The sequence below is a fragment of the Pseudopipra pipra genome, chromosome 8, assembly GCF_036250125.1.
Source record: "Pseudopipra pipra isolate bDixPip1 chromosome 8, bDixPip1.hap1, whole genome shotgun sequence".
NCBI lineage: Eukaryota > Metazoa > Chordata > Aves > Passeriformes > Pipridae > Pseudopipra > Pseudopipra pipra.
The window spans coordinates 32797864-32812473 of NC_087556.1; the positions used below are offsets into that span (position 1 = coordinate 32797864).

The 14610-nt window shown below is 40.7% G+C and overlaps 1 protein-coding gene across 2 annotated transcripts in view; it reads right to left on the minus strand.

Annotated features, from left to right (window-relative positions):
* DOCK1 (dedicator of cytokinesis 1) overlaps positions 1–14610 on the minus strand; it is a 278858-nt gene that overhangs the window by 66894 nt on the left and 197354 nt on the right. For both annotated transcript variants that reach the window (XM_064663542.1, XM_064663541.1), the window contains exons 30-33: positions 12918–12996; positions 12381–12481; positions 9076–9134; positions 3065–3213 (exon numbers count right to left, since the gene is read on the minus strand). In XM_064663542.1, the coding sequence (XP_064519612.1) occupies positions 3065–3213; positions 9076–9134; positions 12381–12481; positions 12918–12996 (388 nt within the window). The remainder of the gene's footprint in view (positions 1–3064; positions 3214–9075; positions 9135–12380; positions 12482–12917; positions 12997–14610) is intronic.

Here is a 14610-nt window from a genome sequence, read left to right on the forward strand (position 1 = left end):
TGTCTGTTACTGGTTTTACCAGGCAAACCCAGTTCCTACTGAAATGAAAACCACCATGGGGAAAGCTGCCTGTTTATCACACAAACCATCACAGCCTGCAAAAAATTGAAATTCCTCCCCCACAAATCATGAGGTTTCTACATCTGCTGGAGAAGTGGAGCCAATCTAAACCCTCGTTGATGTGACTAATAAGGTTAGATAATTGGATTTCTGGCAGATTAGTTTAACAGCAGCCAACCATTGCATTTGGAAGTTCTCTTTGGACAAGGATAATTGGTACTTGCACATAAAGGATATAATGCAGCACATTACACCGACCCATTAAGCATGAAAGCTTGCCCAGGTACTGGTAATAGTTTAAAAAAATTATTTTATATCTATTTCTATCACTTAAATATAAAAGAGACAGAAAAATGAGCTGGGAATCTACAGACCCTCTTTAGTTCCTGAGGAAACCATGGAGCAATTCCCTCATGGAAGCTTTTTCCAGGTATGCAATGGGCAAGAGAGTGCCTGGGAAAAAGCAGGTGTTTACCAAGGATAAATCAAATCTGACTGCCCTCTGTGAGAAATCTGCTCATGGGTGAAGAGCTGTGGTTGTCTCAGCCTTAATAATGTTACAAGTCTGCCACTTGTTGACATGTTGGTAAGATCTGGACTGGACAGAGAAACTGGGAGATGGGTGGAGGAAGGGGCTGCACTGCTGATCTCCAAGGGTGGTGGCTCAATGACTCTGGAAGTCTCAGAGAGAGCCAAGAAGAAATTGTGTAAAATTTAAGGAAGAGGAAGTCCTGAATCTGGGAGGGCAGAGCTGCAAGCAGCAGGACAAGGATGTGGTGGACAGCAACCTGAACATGAGCAAGCAGTGTGCCCCTTCCAAGGGGACAAAATGTGTCCTTGATTGCACCAACAAGGGTATGGCCAGAGGACCAACAGGCTTATCTGAAGCATGGCTGGAATGCTGCATCCAGATGTGGCTCCCCCAGCTCAAAGGAGAGTGATCAACTGGAGATGGTCTAATGGAGGCTCACCAAGATGGGCAGAGCTGGGGAACCCGGTCTGAAGAACGGTTGGAGGAATTGGGTCTGTTCAGCCTAGAGAAAATCAAACCCAAGCCTTCCAACACCTGACAGGTGCTGAGAAAGGAGATGGAGTTGCTCTGCTTACAAGGTGCACAGGGGTAAGAAAAGCAGCAACAGGCATAAGTTGATCCAGGGAAATTTCATACATATATAAAAAGTCTTCATCATAGAATCCTGGAATGGTTTGGGTTGGAAGGGACCTTAAAGGTCACCTCATTCTGACTTCCTGCCATGGGGAGAGAAACCTTCCATTAGACCAGGAGTAAACCCTGGAATAAGTCACCCAAAGAACTGCTCAAACAACCCTCACTGGAGATATTCAATACTGAGCTTCAGAGGGCCCCAGATAACCCAAGAGAAGGCCCAGTTCAGACCAGGTTACTGCCAGAGGTCCCATCCAACCTGGACTTTTCTGCAACTCTCTGCTTTTTACAAGCCTGTGATCTTCATTCCACAAAGGCCAATCTGAGATACTCAGCAAACTCTATCACTCCATTATCTGCAAAACCATAAATAGACAGATTGATTACTCCTTGTTAGAGGGAAATGTTCACTCCAAGCCCACTGAAAAGAGGTTTATTACCTCTGCACTTGTCATATCAATGCTACCTCCATAAAGAAAGAGGCTGCACTGCCACAGGAAATATGATGTCAAGTACCTACAACCCGAGACATCTCTGACTTTAACATGAGGCATTTTTCTTCTCAAAAGGTAAAAAAAAAATTGAGTGAAATATTTAAGACATTCATTCATTAAAATCACCCAACTATTCCACAAAAGCTGGTTTCCTTCTGTCAGGAAAATACAAGGCCATAAATTTAGCTATAAAGTCACCCTCGGATTTTTCATGATCTATACAATTGTACAAATAAAAAATGACAAGCAACAAAAGAGAGCATCTGACAGGAAACTGGTTAAATGGCATCCCAGCGAGCATTTCAATCTTCACAGTATCACTGGAGTCAAACATAAGAAAGAATGATTATGCAGTAATTGGATGAAGCCAAAATACAGTTCACAACCTTTGCACACACCATCCAGCACAAAACAAATCAAAGCAATAAAGCTGATGCCATTTCCCTTGCTAAAGTCTCCCCATGCAGATATTCATTTACTCTGCCTACAGATTTATTAAGAGTTGGTTCACCAAAAAAAAAACCAAAGTATGGAAAAGGATAAAGTTTTTCATCCAACAAAGAAAACTGCCAATATAAAGGGGAAAAAAGCAAACAATACATGTCAAACTTTATTGCAAAATTCACAAGGTCATATCCTGAACTGACAGAGATTTCGGTGTGAAGGAGCTCCATTGGCTTATTCCATAACCCTACCTGGCCTAACTAGTTTTAAACTCAATCCATAAGCAAAGTTTCAAGGGAAAGAAGGTCAAATGAATGATGTGAGGAAACTTTCTTTCCCCCCACTTGTCTTTCAGAAGTCAATGCTATCAGGATAAGAAGGTGTGTGAGTATTCAAGGACTTCTCTCAGCATGTTAAAATAAAAATGCTACTTCAATATTTTAGTTTTTGCAGTGCCTGTGTAGCATGAAGAAGCACTGACACTGACTGCATAGTATTTTCCCTCTTCAAAATCCATAAAATGGTAAGGAACATCAAAATTACAAGATCCTAGGGGTAATAAATCCTTAGAGGGTATAGCTTCTGTTGCCACATTATCAGCCTCCCCTTATGTCCAATTTCACTGAGCACCAAACTCCTTTTTGTGAGTCACAGTGACAATTTAAGACACCTGTCTTTGCTCTTGGACCATAACAAAGGGTTTCATTTACCACATGCAAATTTCTCCTTCAATAACGATTTAAAACCAGCAGCTGAAAACTCTACAGCCCCTCAAGAGTTCTGGAAAATAAGCAAATCCATAATTACATTATTTCTTCCAGAACAAAAATCTTTGCGTTTTGTCAAAGACCAGCTAAACCTTTCCCACAAACTTTAAACGTCTGGAGCTCTCTCTCCTTACCCTCTGGAAGCATCTGGTGGAATGGAATTCACACTGCATCATGTCAAAGAAGATTGGGATGGTGGCTTTCCGCAGTTCGGTTTCCGGTATGAGCGTCATTTCCAGGATAGGTCCCACCATTTCCGGGATGAACTTGATTTTATGCTGACCTTTAAGAGAAAAGATGCATTTCAGAGTTAACAAACAGCCACTCATGCATTTCAGAGTTAACAAACACAAAAGCTGTAGCAATAAATACTCATGGAGCAAAACAAAGTATTTTTTAATATCTGGTTCTACTGAAACACTTCTTTCTCTCTTCTTATTATTTTTCTTTTCTTCTTCTTTTTTCTTCTTATTTTCTCTTCTTTCCTTCTTTTCTTCTTCTCCTCCTTCTCCTTCTTCATTATTATTCATTTTTACTCTTACTATTAATATTATTACTCCTATTGTTTTTTATGGCACAGGAGGAGAGGTATGTGATGTGTATAAACCCAAATTAACAAGAGTTGTCAAATCACTCGTCAAACTGGGACTTACCACATTTTTCCACTGAGAATTTTCACACTATTAAATTTCCAGGGTTTATTTTAAAACACAACTTATGGCTGCCAGGGAAGAAGGCTAAAAGGCACATCACTTGTATTAACTTATTTAGACTTCTGTGTCTTCCAGAGTGTACAAAATGTTCTCTGTGTCAGTCTATCAAAGTGTCACCACGAGTGCAGACTTACAGAGCCTCGAGACATGAAACTCCAGCTCACCCAGCTGACAATATGCCTCCTTTCCTCAGGGCTGAGCTCACTGGCAAACTTGATTTCACATTTATCTTCCCCAGAGAAAGCTGCTCCTCCCCCAGCCCTCCCTGCTACACTCTCTACACATGCAAGAGATATTAGAGCTTAACAGGAACGTGGCACCTAATAAATATTGGACTAGGAGAAAATATTACTGTTAATATTCTGAGCTAAATGAAGGCAGTGCTGCAAATTAGCTGTTAAATGACCCCATGGAAAAATCATAGAATCATGCAATAGTTTGAGTAGAAGGGACCTTCAAGATCATCCCTGTCCATGCCATGGGCATGGACACCTTCCACTAGACCAGGCTGCTCCAACCTGGCCTCGAACACTTCCAGGGATGGGGCAGCCACAGCTTCTGTGGATCTGTGCTGGTGTTTTCCCACCCCCATTGTATGATGACACTGCCACAGAGCTCCAGGCAGAGCACTCCTTGGCAGAAGTTTAGAAAATACAAATAAATTCCTCTCTCAGCAGCAGGATTCATTTGAACCTCAGGACACAACAGGAGCCCTTTCTCACCAATGCCGTGTTATGGGTGTCCCCCATCAGGCTCACACACTGCTCATGAGTCCACTGCTGTGCTTCACACCAGACTTCTTTGGATTTCAGCTAATTTAAGGAGCCCTCAGCTTCCTCAGACTCTTGCTTCCCATTGCATTTACCAGTGGTACAGGACAGAAACAGACTGTAACCCATTTATATTCCACTGCACTACAGCACTGTGACAGTAACCAGTGAAGTCTTTAATTAGTAGTTTCACTTTGGACCAGAACGAACATACATCTCAACAAATGTAATCAAGAAGAAATCCTTTAGTAACAAAACACACTACCTTTTTTTTAGCAGATGTAATTTAAATTACTTGATTTGGCAAACTTTACAATCCTATTATCATTAGCAATTCTATCAGGGCAAATTAATACTCAACTAAAACTGTGACTTTGGGTGCTGCTGCAGAGCTGGTTGTTGGTGAGGAATATCAAGTGAGAGGAATAAAGCTTTCCTCGATTTCTCCTACAAGTATTATTACATTTGGCCTCTCAGGTGACAGATTTCTTGTATTATGCCTGAAGACTGTCAGAGTCAATATGTCAGAACACAAATAATGGTAACAAAAGTCATTTGTTGTTCACAGATTCAGTGTCAGGATGTTCTCCCTGTACTACGGTGGGTTTTTCCATGGCTTGGAGCACAGGGATTCCCTCAGAAAAGTAACAAACAGCTTTTAAACTGCAGACATGAGGAGCTGAAAATCCATGAAGGACTGAAATGTTTGATCCTGTTTACTATTCTCCAGGGGAAGTCCATGAACTGGGAACCCTGGTGACATCCACCTGATGCTACACCACACGTTGGTGATGTGACAACACACACACACACACGTGTTTGCTATGATGACACGATCCTGTGTGATGTTGTGCCACAACAGAAAGCATGGGAGCTAAGTTGGAAAGGCAACGACCCTCCCCTGGCCCTCTGGAGCCTCCACTGCTCTGCCTGCACCGGCAGCACTTCCTGATAAACAACCCAACAATGAATTCCCCATTTTTTTCCCTGTGGGAGTGTGGGAACTCCACAGAGACTCAAAATGGGACAAGGCCGGAAGAAAATTGAGGATTCTCTTCTGAAAACCAAATTGTGCAGCTGCTTTAAGAACTACATGTAAAAAAAGCATCCTTTGAACGCGCAAAGACTTCCCCTGCAGCGTGTCCTGCCTTGCCCGTGCTCACACAGCAGGAACAGAGCTCATCACACCAACCAACCCAGTGCTCTCTTTTTGGGTAACGTGATTCTCATCTCCCACGTTCTTACAACTCAAATTAGGGCTGCAAACCCCCCTGACTAAGTTGCCAGCAGGCTCACCTCTGCCTTGGGTTGTTCAGAACATGCATGACTAACCCAGAGAGTGTTATCTGCAGTGACTCCTATTTATGCAACGCCCAAAGTTCAGGGCTATTTTTAAGCCTGGCCTTCCCTCCAACGACATCAACGTCTCTGTCAAGACACCTCTGGTGACGTCAAGCACCCGGAGGGATGGGCTGGATGGTGGGAGCTCACTGGAGGACACCACCAGCAACCAATTCACCTTCAGGAATTTCATTTTTCCACCTGCCTCCAGCTGGTTCAGACATCAACAACCAAAGTGCTGTTTTCCAAACTGCCTTTCCCTGACCAACTCTTCCACAAGGATATGATTTTAAATGGCATTACAACTTCTTTACCACAGAGCTGTTGAAAACATTGCCCCTGCAAACATGGACACGTGACCTCGTGTCAAACTGTTGGGTTGCAGTTGCTAAAACTGCATCAGGTAATGCTTTTAAATGTGTGGGTTTTGAGCTCCTACATTTCCAAGACAAAGGCCATGGCTTGTTTTAAGCATCTCTGGTACTTAATGTCTCACCAAGGTTTAAGCAGCTCTGCTTTCAACAAAACAGTGGCTCAAAATAACATGTTATTTTAAAGTTCAGGTTGTGATATGGAAGGAAAAAAGCCTATAAAGTGCTGCTCTGCACTATAAATGCTCTTCTCTTTTTTTCTTCTATTTGTAGAGAGAGGAAGGTGTGGCCATTGCAGCCCCCACTGCAGCAGAAAAGTGGAGGCAAGGAAAAACTTTTAGAATTTGTATTTTACTCTTTAATTTCAGAAAATAAATTACACTTTTAAATGTGTATTATAGCTGGAGGACTGCCTTGTTCCCAATTGGGGAGTTTTAACTCAGCAGGCACCATGTGTTAATCATGGCATTTAGGGACAAAACCTGATGAGACACAACAGTAATTTCTGAGGCTTATCCATACCTGTTAATCCATAAATCAAAAGTCAGGCTGGTTTAGTTTCATCATATCTTATGCACAACGGCACAGTCATAAAAATTCTGTGCTCAAGCACATTCCAGAATTCCAGCTTTTCACTTCTGATTTAGTTTCTGAACATACACATGACTAATTTGACTAATGTAGTGCAACTTATAAGATAAGAGTGTCAGGCACCCCCCAATCGATTCCCCTGCAGAGGGAAGTGGGAATTTTTTCTTAATTGATGCTGTGACATAGATGAGATTGGTGAAGAGCCAGAAGTTAAACATGATCTGCATGGACAATCTGTGAGAAAGATGAGGAAAAGCAAGAAGAAGCACAAAGGTTGCCTTGGATTGGAATCCTACATCCCAATTTACCTTCCTCTCCCAGCTTTTGTTGGGAAGAGCAGCAATTTACGGACTCTCTCACGACATGAGATTTCAGCATTAATGATCCCAGGTCTTAAGAGAATCACAGATATCAAAGCTAGAGGAGGTCACAGAGGCATCTACCTGGATAATCTCCATTTATAAAAAATCCATTGAAAATAAAAGGCTTTCAGGACAGCACAGAAAGAAATATTGGAGAAAACACCACCCCTCGTGCCAGTCGATTCCCAAAACTCCAGGGGAAATTATTACCCTTGTTAATGGTGAAGAAGTGATCCCTGGAGTGACTAAATAACCTGTCTAAGAGCAGGCAGTGTAAAAGGCACAGTGCACTCCACACACCCAGCCTGGATAGAACAACCTCAGATAAGAACAGCCAGTGGAAAACTCCACATCAAAATTCCTACTTTCAGTCCAGTAAAGTCTGAGAAAACTTTAAGAATCTAAAGAGGCCAAAGAAATTAGTCAGGATAAAGGATGGCTGAGGGAGCTGGGGGGGCTCAGCCTGGAGAAAAGGAGGCTCAGGGGGGACCCTCTCACTCTCTGCAACTCCCTGACAGGAGGGGGGAGCTGGGAGGAGAAGTTGGTCTCTGCTCCCAGGGAACAAGGGACAGGAGGAGAGGAAATGGCCTCAAGTTGTGCCAGGGGAGGTTTAGGTTGGATATCAAGGAAAATTTCTTCACCAAAAGGGTTGTCCAGCCCAGGGCAGTGGTGGAGTCCCCATCCCAGGAGAGATTTCAAAGCCATGTAGATGTGGCACTTGGGGACAGGGGTTAGTGGTGGCCTTGGCAGTGCTGGGGGATGGCTGGACTCGATGGTCTTCTCCAACCTTAACAATTCCATGATTCTATGAATACAGGACTGTGGGCCTGGAACAGGGAAAGGTTTGGCTAATTACTAGCAAAGAGACTGCCAGGATCCTGTGCTGGATATGCAGCATCAGGCACGACACTGATTTTATTACCTGTCTGTCAAGTCCCATATCAGTTGTGCACTAAGCTTTAATCTCTTCTCCAGACACTTAATTCACGAAAGATGCTTCTAATAAAAAGTGAACTCAGCTGCTCTCAGAAGCCTTTTCTCATCATTCCAGCAGATAGGATGCAAATTCTGTGATATCAAATACTTATGAACCCTTGGCACTCCCTTCTCTTAGAGATGCTGGGTTTTTTCAACTCTCAGCAACAACAGCTCAGCCAGAGATAGAAGTGAAGTGGCAAATGCATTTATTTCTGATAATTTAAGGAAGTTTTGATAAAACTCAGAAGAGCTGAAGTGTCTGTGCTGCTAAGCTCAGGAAAATGAAATCTGGCAGATGAGTACACTCAGGTCACAGTAAATACTCAGTTTCTCAGGAAATTCAATCCCATATAGTTAAATTATACCCACAGAGCAGCCCAGGCTGGAGAAAGGCAGAGATGCCTTTTTACCTACGAACTCCAGAGAGGTCCAAGCTCCCATTTTTCCCTGAGTCACTCTGATGCAGCCAAACAAGACTGCAAATCAGACTTTAAGCTGAATTTCCAGGCTAAGTTACTGATAACCCTTGGACACATTTTGCTACACTCCCACTTACTACATCCACAAGCAAGTGTGTATTTATGTGTAGACATATATATGTATATGGATATTTTTAAGGGGGGAAAAAAACCACTCAAGAGGTATCACCATAATATTTCTTTTTGTATTTAGCAAGAGGTTGAATACCATGAAAAAACAAAAGATACATAAATAGTAACAACGTTAAATGGTGAATTAAATATGCAGATTTATTTCTTAAATCACCTGCTTTTTAAAAGCCTTCTGGAAGCCTATCATTATTTCAAGAGAAACCAAGTTCATTTCATAGAATGGTTTGGGTTGGAAGGGACATTAAATATCATCTCATTCCAATGCCCTGCTATGGGCAGGGACACTTTCCACTAGACCAGACTGCTCCAAGCCCCATCCAACCTGGCCTTGGATGTTTCCAGGAACAGTCCTTGGTTTATAGGAACACTGAGGGAAAGCAATATGTTACAGGTGCTCAGGCTACTTACCCAGATTATACCACATGTCCCTGATTTCAAACCCAATCTGCCTTCTCATATCACCATACCTGAAAGAGGAAAACAAGAGCACCATTAAAATAAAATAAATCTAATACTTTTAGGCAGATAAATCCAATTTCAAAATCTGATCAGCATTCAGAAATATGGGAAATTACAGAAGAGGTTGTCAAATTGAACCCATACTCCTGAGATTACCTGGCCACCTGCAAACATCAAACTTTGGAGAACCCCTTGGAAAAGGGAAGAGACAGAGGCTGGAAGCCTTGGTGACCCATCAGCACCTTCTGATCCTCAAACTGGGTTTCCTACTCTCCTCAAAAGACCCTAAAATCCCATTTCTGTAGCAATATTTCTCAAGAGGAGAACATTCACCTGTGCAAAACCTCTCTCTGAAACATTTTCACGTTACCTGTCCTTCCCTGGGGACACAGGGATGCTTACAGAGATTAACTGTAATCATTTACATTGGATATTAGGGAAAATTTCTTCCTGGAAAGGGTTGTCCAGCCCTGGCACAGCTGCCCAGGGCAGGGATGGAGTCCCTATCCCTGGGGGGATTTAAAAGCCATGTGGATGTGGCACCTGGGGATGTGGGTTAGTGGTGGCCTTGGCAGTGCTGGGGAACGACTGGAGTCGATGACCTTGGACTCACCAATTCCATGATTCCATGGTCCCAGGCAGAGCCCATCCACCAGCATCCCTGCTAACCCTGCTCCAAAGCTGGTGCCACCAACACCTCACATCTCCAATCAGGGATATTTTTATATTCCACTCCCTCTCCACATTAATACCAGGAAAGCTCAACGAATGAAAAACATCCCATTGCCTTCAGTAATGAACCAGAATGAGCTCCAAGAACGTATTTGCTACATGGAATATTTGTAAGTTAAAGATCATTTACTTAAATAACAAGATGAGCAAAACTGTAATATCTGGCAACTTGTAGGATTTCTGTGGGATAACAGTGAGACACCCTGTCATTAATGTGGATTAAAGAAAATCTTCTGCATCATTAAGAATCTGTTATTATCTAATGCTTAAATGCAATGTTTAGCAAAACATACAAATTACAATAATTAAATTTTAATTATTAAATATTTGGCATATTAACTGAAATATATACTTAAAAAGATGGGTGAGCGTGATATTGAATTAACTGATTAATTCTACCCCTTTTGGCACAGAACTGGTAGTGGCTTCACATAGCAATGAAAGTCAGTGCCTCCAGACCACACATTTATTGCATCTCAAAGAATTTATAGTCTTGATTCCTGTCTCCAAAACATGATTACACTGAAAATAACACTTTGTAAATTCATTATAAACAAAGATTTACAATTTAGCAAACTTCATTAAGTAACCACTTCAAACAACTTAATCTATTTATTTCTATCAGCAGTGAGAAATGTCTGTTGATTTCTTGAATTTCTTCAACAAGAAATACTGCTCTGCTTAATACAAAAATCACTCAAAGGAGATTTCTGCTTAACGTTCCCATCCTGACAAAGAGGGATTATCAGTCCACAAACATATTTGACAGGAATTTCCAGCCCAGTTACAGCTCAGCTGTTGGCTCTTTGTTCAGGTCAGCTCTGAACTAAAATCCTCATGTAGGTGGACACCAGTGTTGGGTGGAGAGGGCAAGGACATTCTACATAAAATTAAATTAAATTAAAATAAATTTACCTGGCTCTACAACACCATCTCAATTTCTTTCTGCAAACGTGTAACTCTAAAGTTATTTATGATACTTACAGCACAAGCCCAAAAACCTGAGCTCTGCTTGACACCACTTTTCCACTGAACTTGTAAATATTCCTGTTTCATCAAGGAAGGCCCAAGAGTCACAGAAGGTGTATCAGAAGATAAAGAGCTTAAAAATTCTCTTTCAAGGCTCAGGTAAAGCACAGCTTCCAAAGGAAGCACCTCAGAACTCATGATGGAGTGGTTGAGTTTACAGGGCAAAACTCAGCTGCCAAAAAAAAGGGATGGGATGTGGACCCTTCCTTAAATTTTTTGGTCAAAGCCTTTCACACAGTGAAAGCAAAAAGCCTTTAAATTCAAGTCACTGCAGCAGTGATGAACTGTCCCTATTGTCACTGTGATTTCTCTTATCATAATAATATACAGAAAGGCTGGAATTTAGAAGGTGCAGTGATAAAAATGCATCTTCCCTCTCTCTCTCTCTAGACATGTAATATAAATGTACACACAAGGAGCCTGAGCTGCACTTGCTCAGGGAATCAGAGCTTTGAAATTCCCCATTTTTGTGCAGTACCTGTGACCTGACTATGGGAACACTCTGCTTTTACAGCTGCTCTTTCCAAATATTATGACATAGAAAAAGAAACCACACATTTGTCTGAAATCACACAAGTGGCTTTTCTCTGCTTGGTGTTTAGCTAAGGAATGATAAGGTCACTACTATGGAACCCCAAAGAAAGTCAGGGGGAAATACTGATAGGACAGAGGGAAACAGCCTCAAGTTGCACCAGGCAAGGTTTAGGTTGGATATTAGGGAAAATTTCTTCACTCAAAGGGTGGTCAGGCACTGGGACAGGCTGCCTTGGGAAGTGGTGGAGTCCCCGTCCCTGGAGGGATTTAAAATCCATGTGGATGTGTCACCTGGGGACATGGGTGAGTGGTGGCCTTGGTTAATGGCTGGACTTGATCTTACATATCTTTTCCACCCTTAATCATTCTCTGATTGAACAAAATATTCCTGCTCCAGCCTGATTTCCAGGTTGTTTTTTTTCCCTTTGACAGCTTTCCTTTGCTGTGGGATTCGGAATAGCAATGGGGTAGTTCAGGCTCCCTGTGTGGAGCCAGGCAATGTAATCCCTTTTAACCAGGGAAGCAGACAAGGCTGCAGTTATCCAAAGCCATTCTTCAGGGATATCACACTGAAACTGGCTGTAGTTACAAAAATTCCCTTGAAAAGGCCGTCAGGGATTAAGCAATAAAGAGCCCACGTAAAATGAGATTAGAATGAGGACGAAGCTAAAGTGATTTAAAAATGCAGTTTTATAATATGTTAATACTTCTGGAAAGTCTTGACTTTATGAACATCCTGCAGCATAAAATACTGTCTTCATCAGTAATGAATCATGTAATTTAGATCTTGATTTGAGGGTAGAAACACATGCAATACTTGATTCATGTTTTTAAAACCAACCTTTCATTACACCATGATTGCATCTCAATTTGAATAGATTTAGCTAAGAAATTAGACTAAAATTATATCAATATACCTTGAGTTCTTGCCCCTGATTTAGATAACGAACAGGACTTACTTGTTAAGGATTTTTGCTCTTTTAGCACTTGAAAAATTCTCCAGCTGTAAAGATTCTTGTGTGAGAAAAGCCACAGCCAGGTGGAAGTAGTTGTTCCAAAGCTGAAAGCCCCCAAAATGACAAGAACAGGTATCATTAATTCTCTGAAATGTTTTCCTGCACACCTACAAAACAACTTAAAAGTCTCTAAATTATGCACATAAATATTTAAAGGAGAAAATAACAGACACCACAGAGATGGTGCTTCTTGATAAATTCTTAACACATCTCGTTGTCTTTGTGTTTCCATGAAATATCTCCCATCTGCAAATCCTAACTCATTGTGTTTTGATGAGTCAAGTAAAATTCCAGTCCAAACCATCCTGTGATTCTGGGATTGCATGACAAGACTCAAAAGAGTGGATTACAAATACCTGAAACAGCTTAACTGGGATAAGTGGTCGGGACAACACAAAAAATCATCAAAATTACACGTTTAGGGCAGAAATTTATGACATTCACATCAGTCCCCAAGACACTGGTGGGTTTTTTTCTTACCTGTAACTCAAAGTTGGCTTGATCAAGGAATTTTTTGTTGAGCATATCTGCATACTGATTAATTGCTCTCAGGAAGACTCTGAAAGATCAAGAGAAAATGACATAATTACACACTTTTCTGGGGTACCTTTGTATATCTGGCATCCCAATTAGACAAAACTCTGAGTCTGTCTGGAAAGTGAAATTTGAGGCTGTTACTGGAACAGCAGTGTGATCTCACCCCACAGAATTCTGTGCAGAGGTTCTCCAAATTAATCAAGTAAATTAGCATATGTAGCAACACATGGAATGTTTGGGATGATATCACTTGTCTTTAAAATATCGCACGATAATCAAGAGAGCATTAAAAATTCAGTTTATTAGGAAAAATATATATATTTTTAAAGTTACAACATTTCAGTGTTGTATTTAAACTAGACCTGCAACTGGTTGTATTTTAACTTGCAGGTGAAACAAAACACATTTTTAAACACGAGGCAGAAAATATTTTACTCGTGGCACAACAGAAATGCTGCTGAAGGACAATCTTCCAAACACTGTTCACTGCTCTACTTCCAAAATGCTAATTTAGTACCCTCTGTACTTATTGAGTCTCTAAAATGCTTCTTAAATTGCAACAGGAGTTGGCCTGACAAGCTGTAAAGAGAAAACCAAATGGCACAGGAGAAGTAGGTCACTACATATTCATGGTGCTGAAAAATAAACATATTATTCTTTGGTTGCCTGATCTCCATTTTCAAAACAAACATTAGAGTCCTCCTGAAAACTTGGAATTAATGCTTTGCAAGTGCCAGCTGATGCCCAGACAAATGAGTCTGTCTTCTGGGAAGCTGTGGAGATTTATGTCTCCTCAAAGTCCCAACAACATGAAGACCTCTCATGACATGAACGAGTTTTTCTCCCCCACCCCAACAGCAATTTTAAAAAGAGATTTCACTGTTGAATTCAAATAACAAACTTAATCTTCCTACAGGCTGACAAATAAATACCAGAATTATTTAAAACAGACTATAAAAGGCAGCTGGAAAGATCTTTTACTGAATTTAAGATACCTACTGATCTCTCCTAAAAATAATTAATAATTAGCTAAAACTCTGGTAACCCAAGAGAAATGAAGCCTCCAGAAAACACACGGGCAACATCTTGCCAAGAGATTATTTATATATCTTTATATCTGGGCACTATGTTACCAAGAGATTATTTAGTGTATATTTATATATAGGCAACATTTTGCCAAGAGATCATTTATGTATATATTTATGTATTTACATAAATTGACAGAGTAAGGCATTGGGATCCTCAGAGAGGTTATTTATTTATGTATTTAAGTAAATTAATAAAGGAAAAATTTTGATGTCACTGGGATGTATCTGTAGTATAAAGTCAGATCACCTCCAGAGTAGCATAATGGAAGAGTGAAAATAAAACTTAAATTTAGAAAAGAAAATACAAAATAATTTAAAATATGAAAGTATTTATAAAATATTAACAAATATATATATATAAAATTAAATACATACATATATGTAGGTATATTTTATAATATTTCCCTTTATAGATAAGATAAGCTGGCAGAAACATCTTTGCCCTTGCACCCAGCACACACAAGGATGTCTTTCAGGACCAGCACTTCAGCCCGTTATTCAGCATCTTTGTCAGTGGCAACAACTTCATTAAGAGGTTTTATAAATGA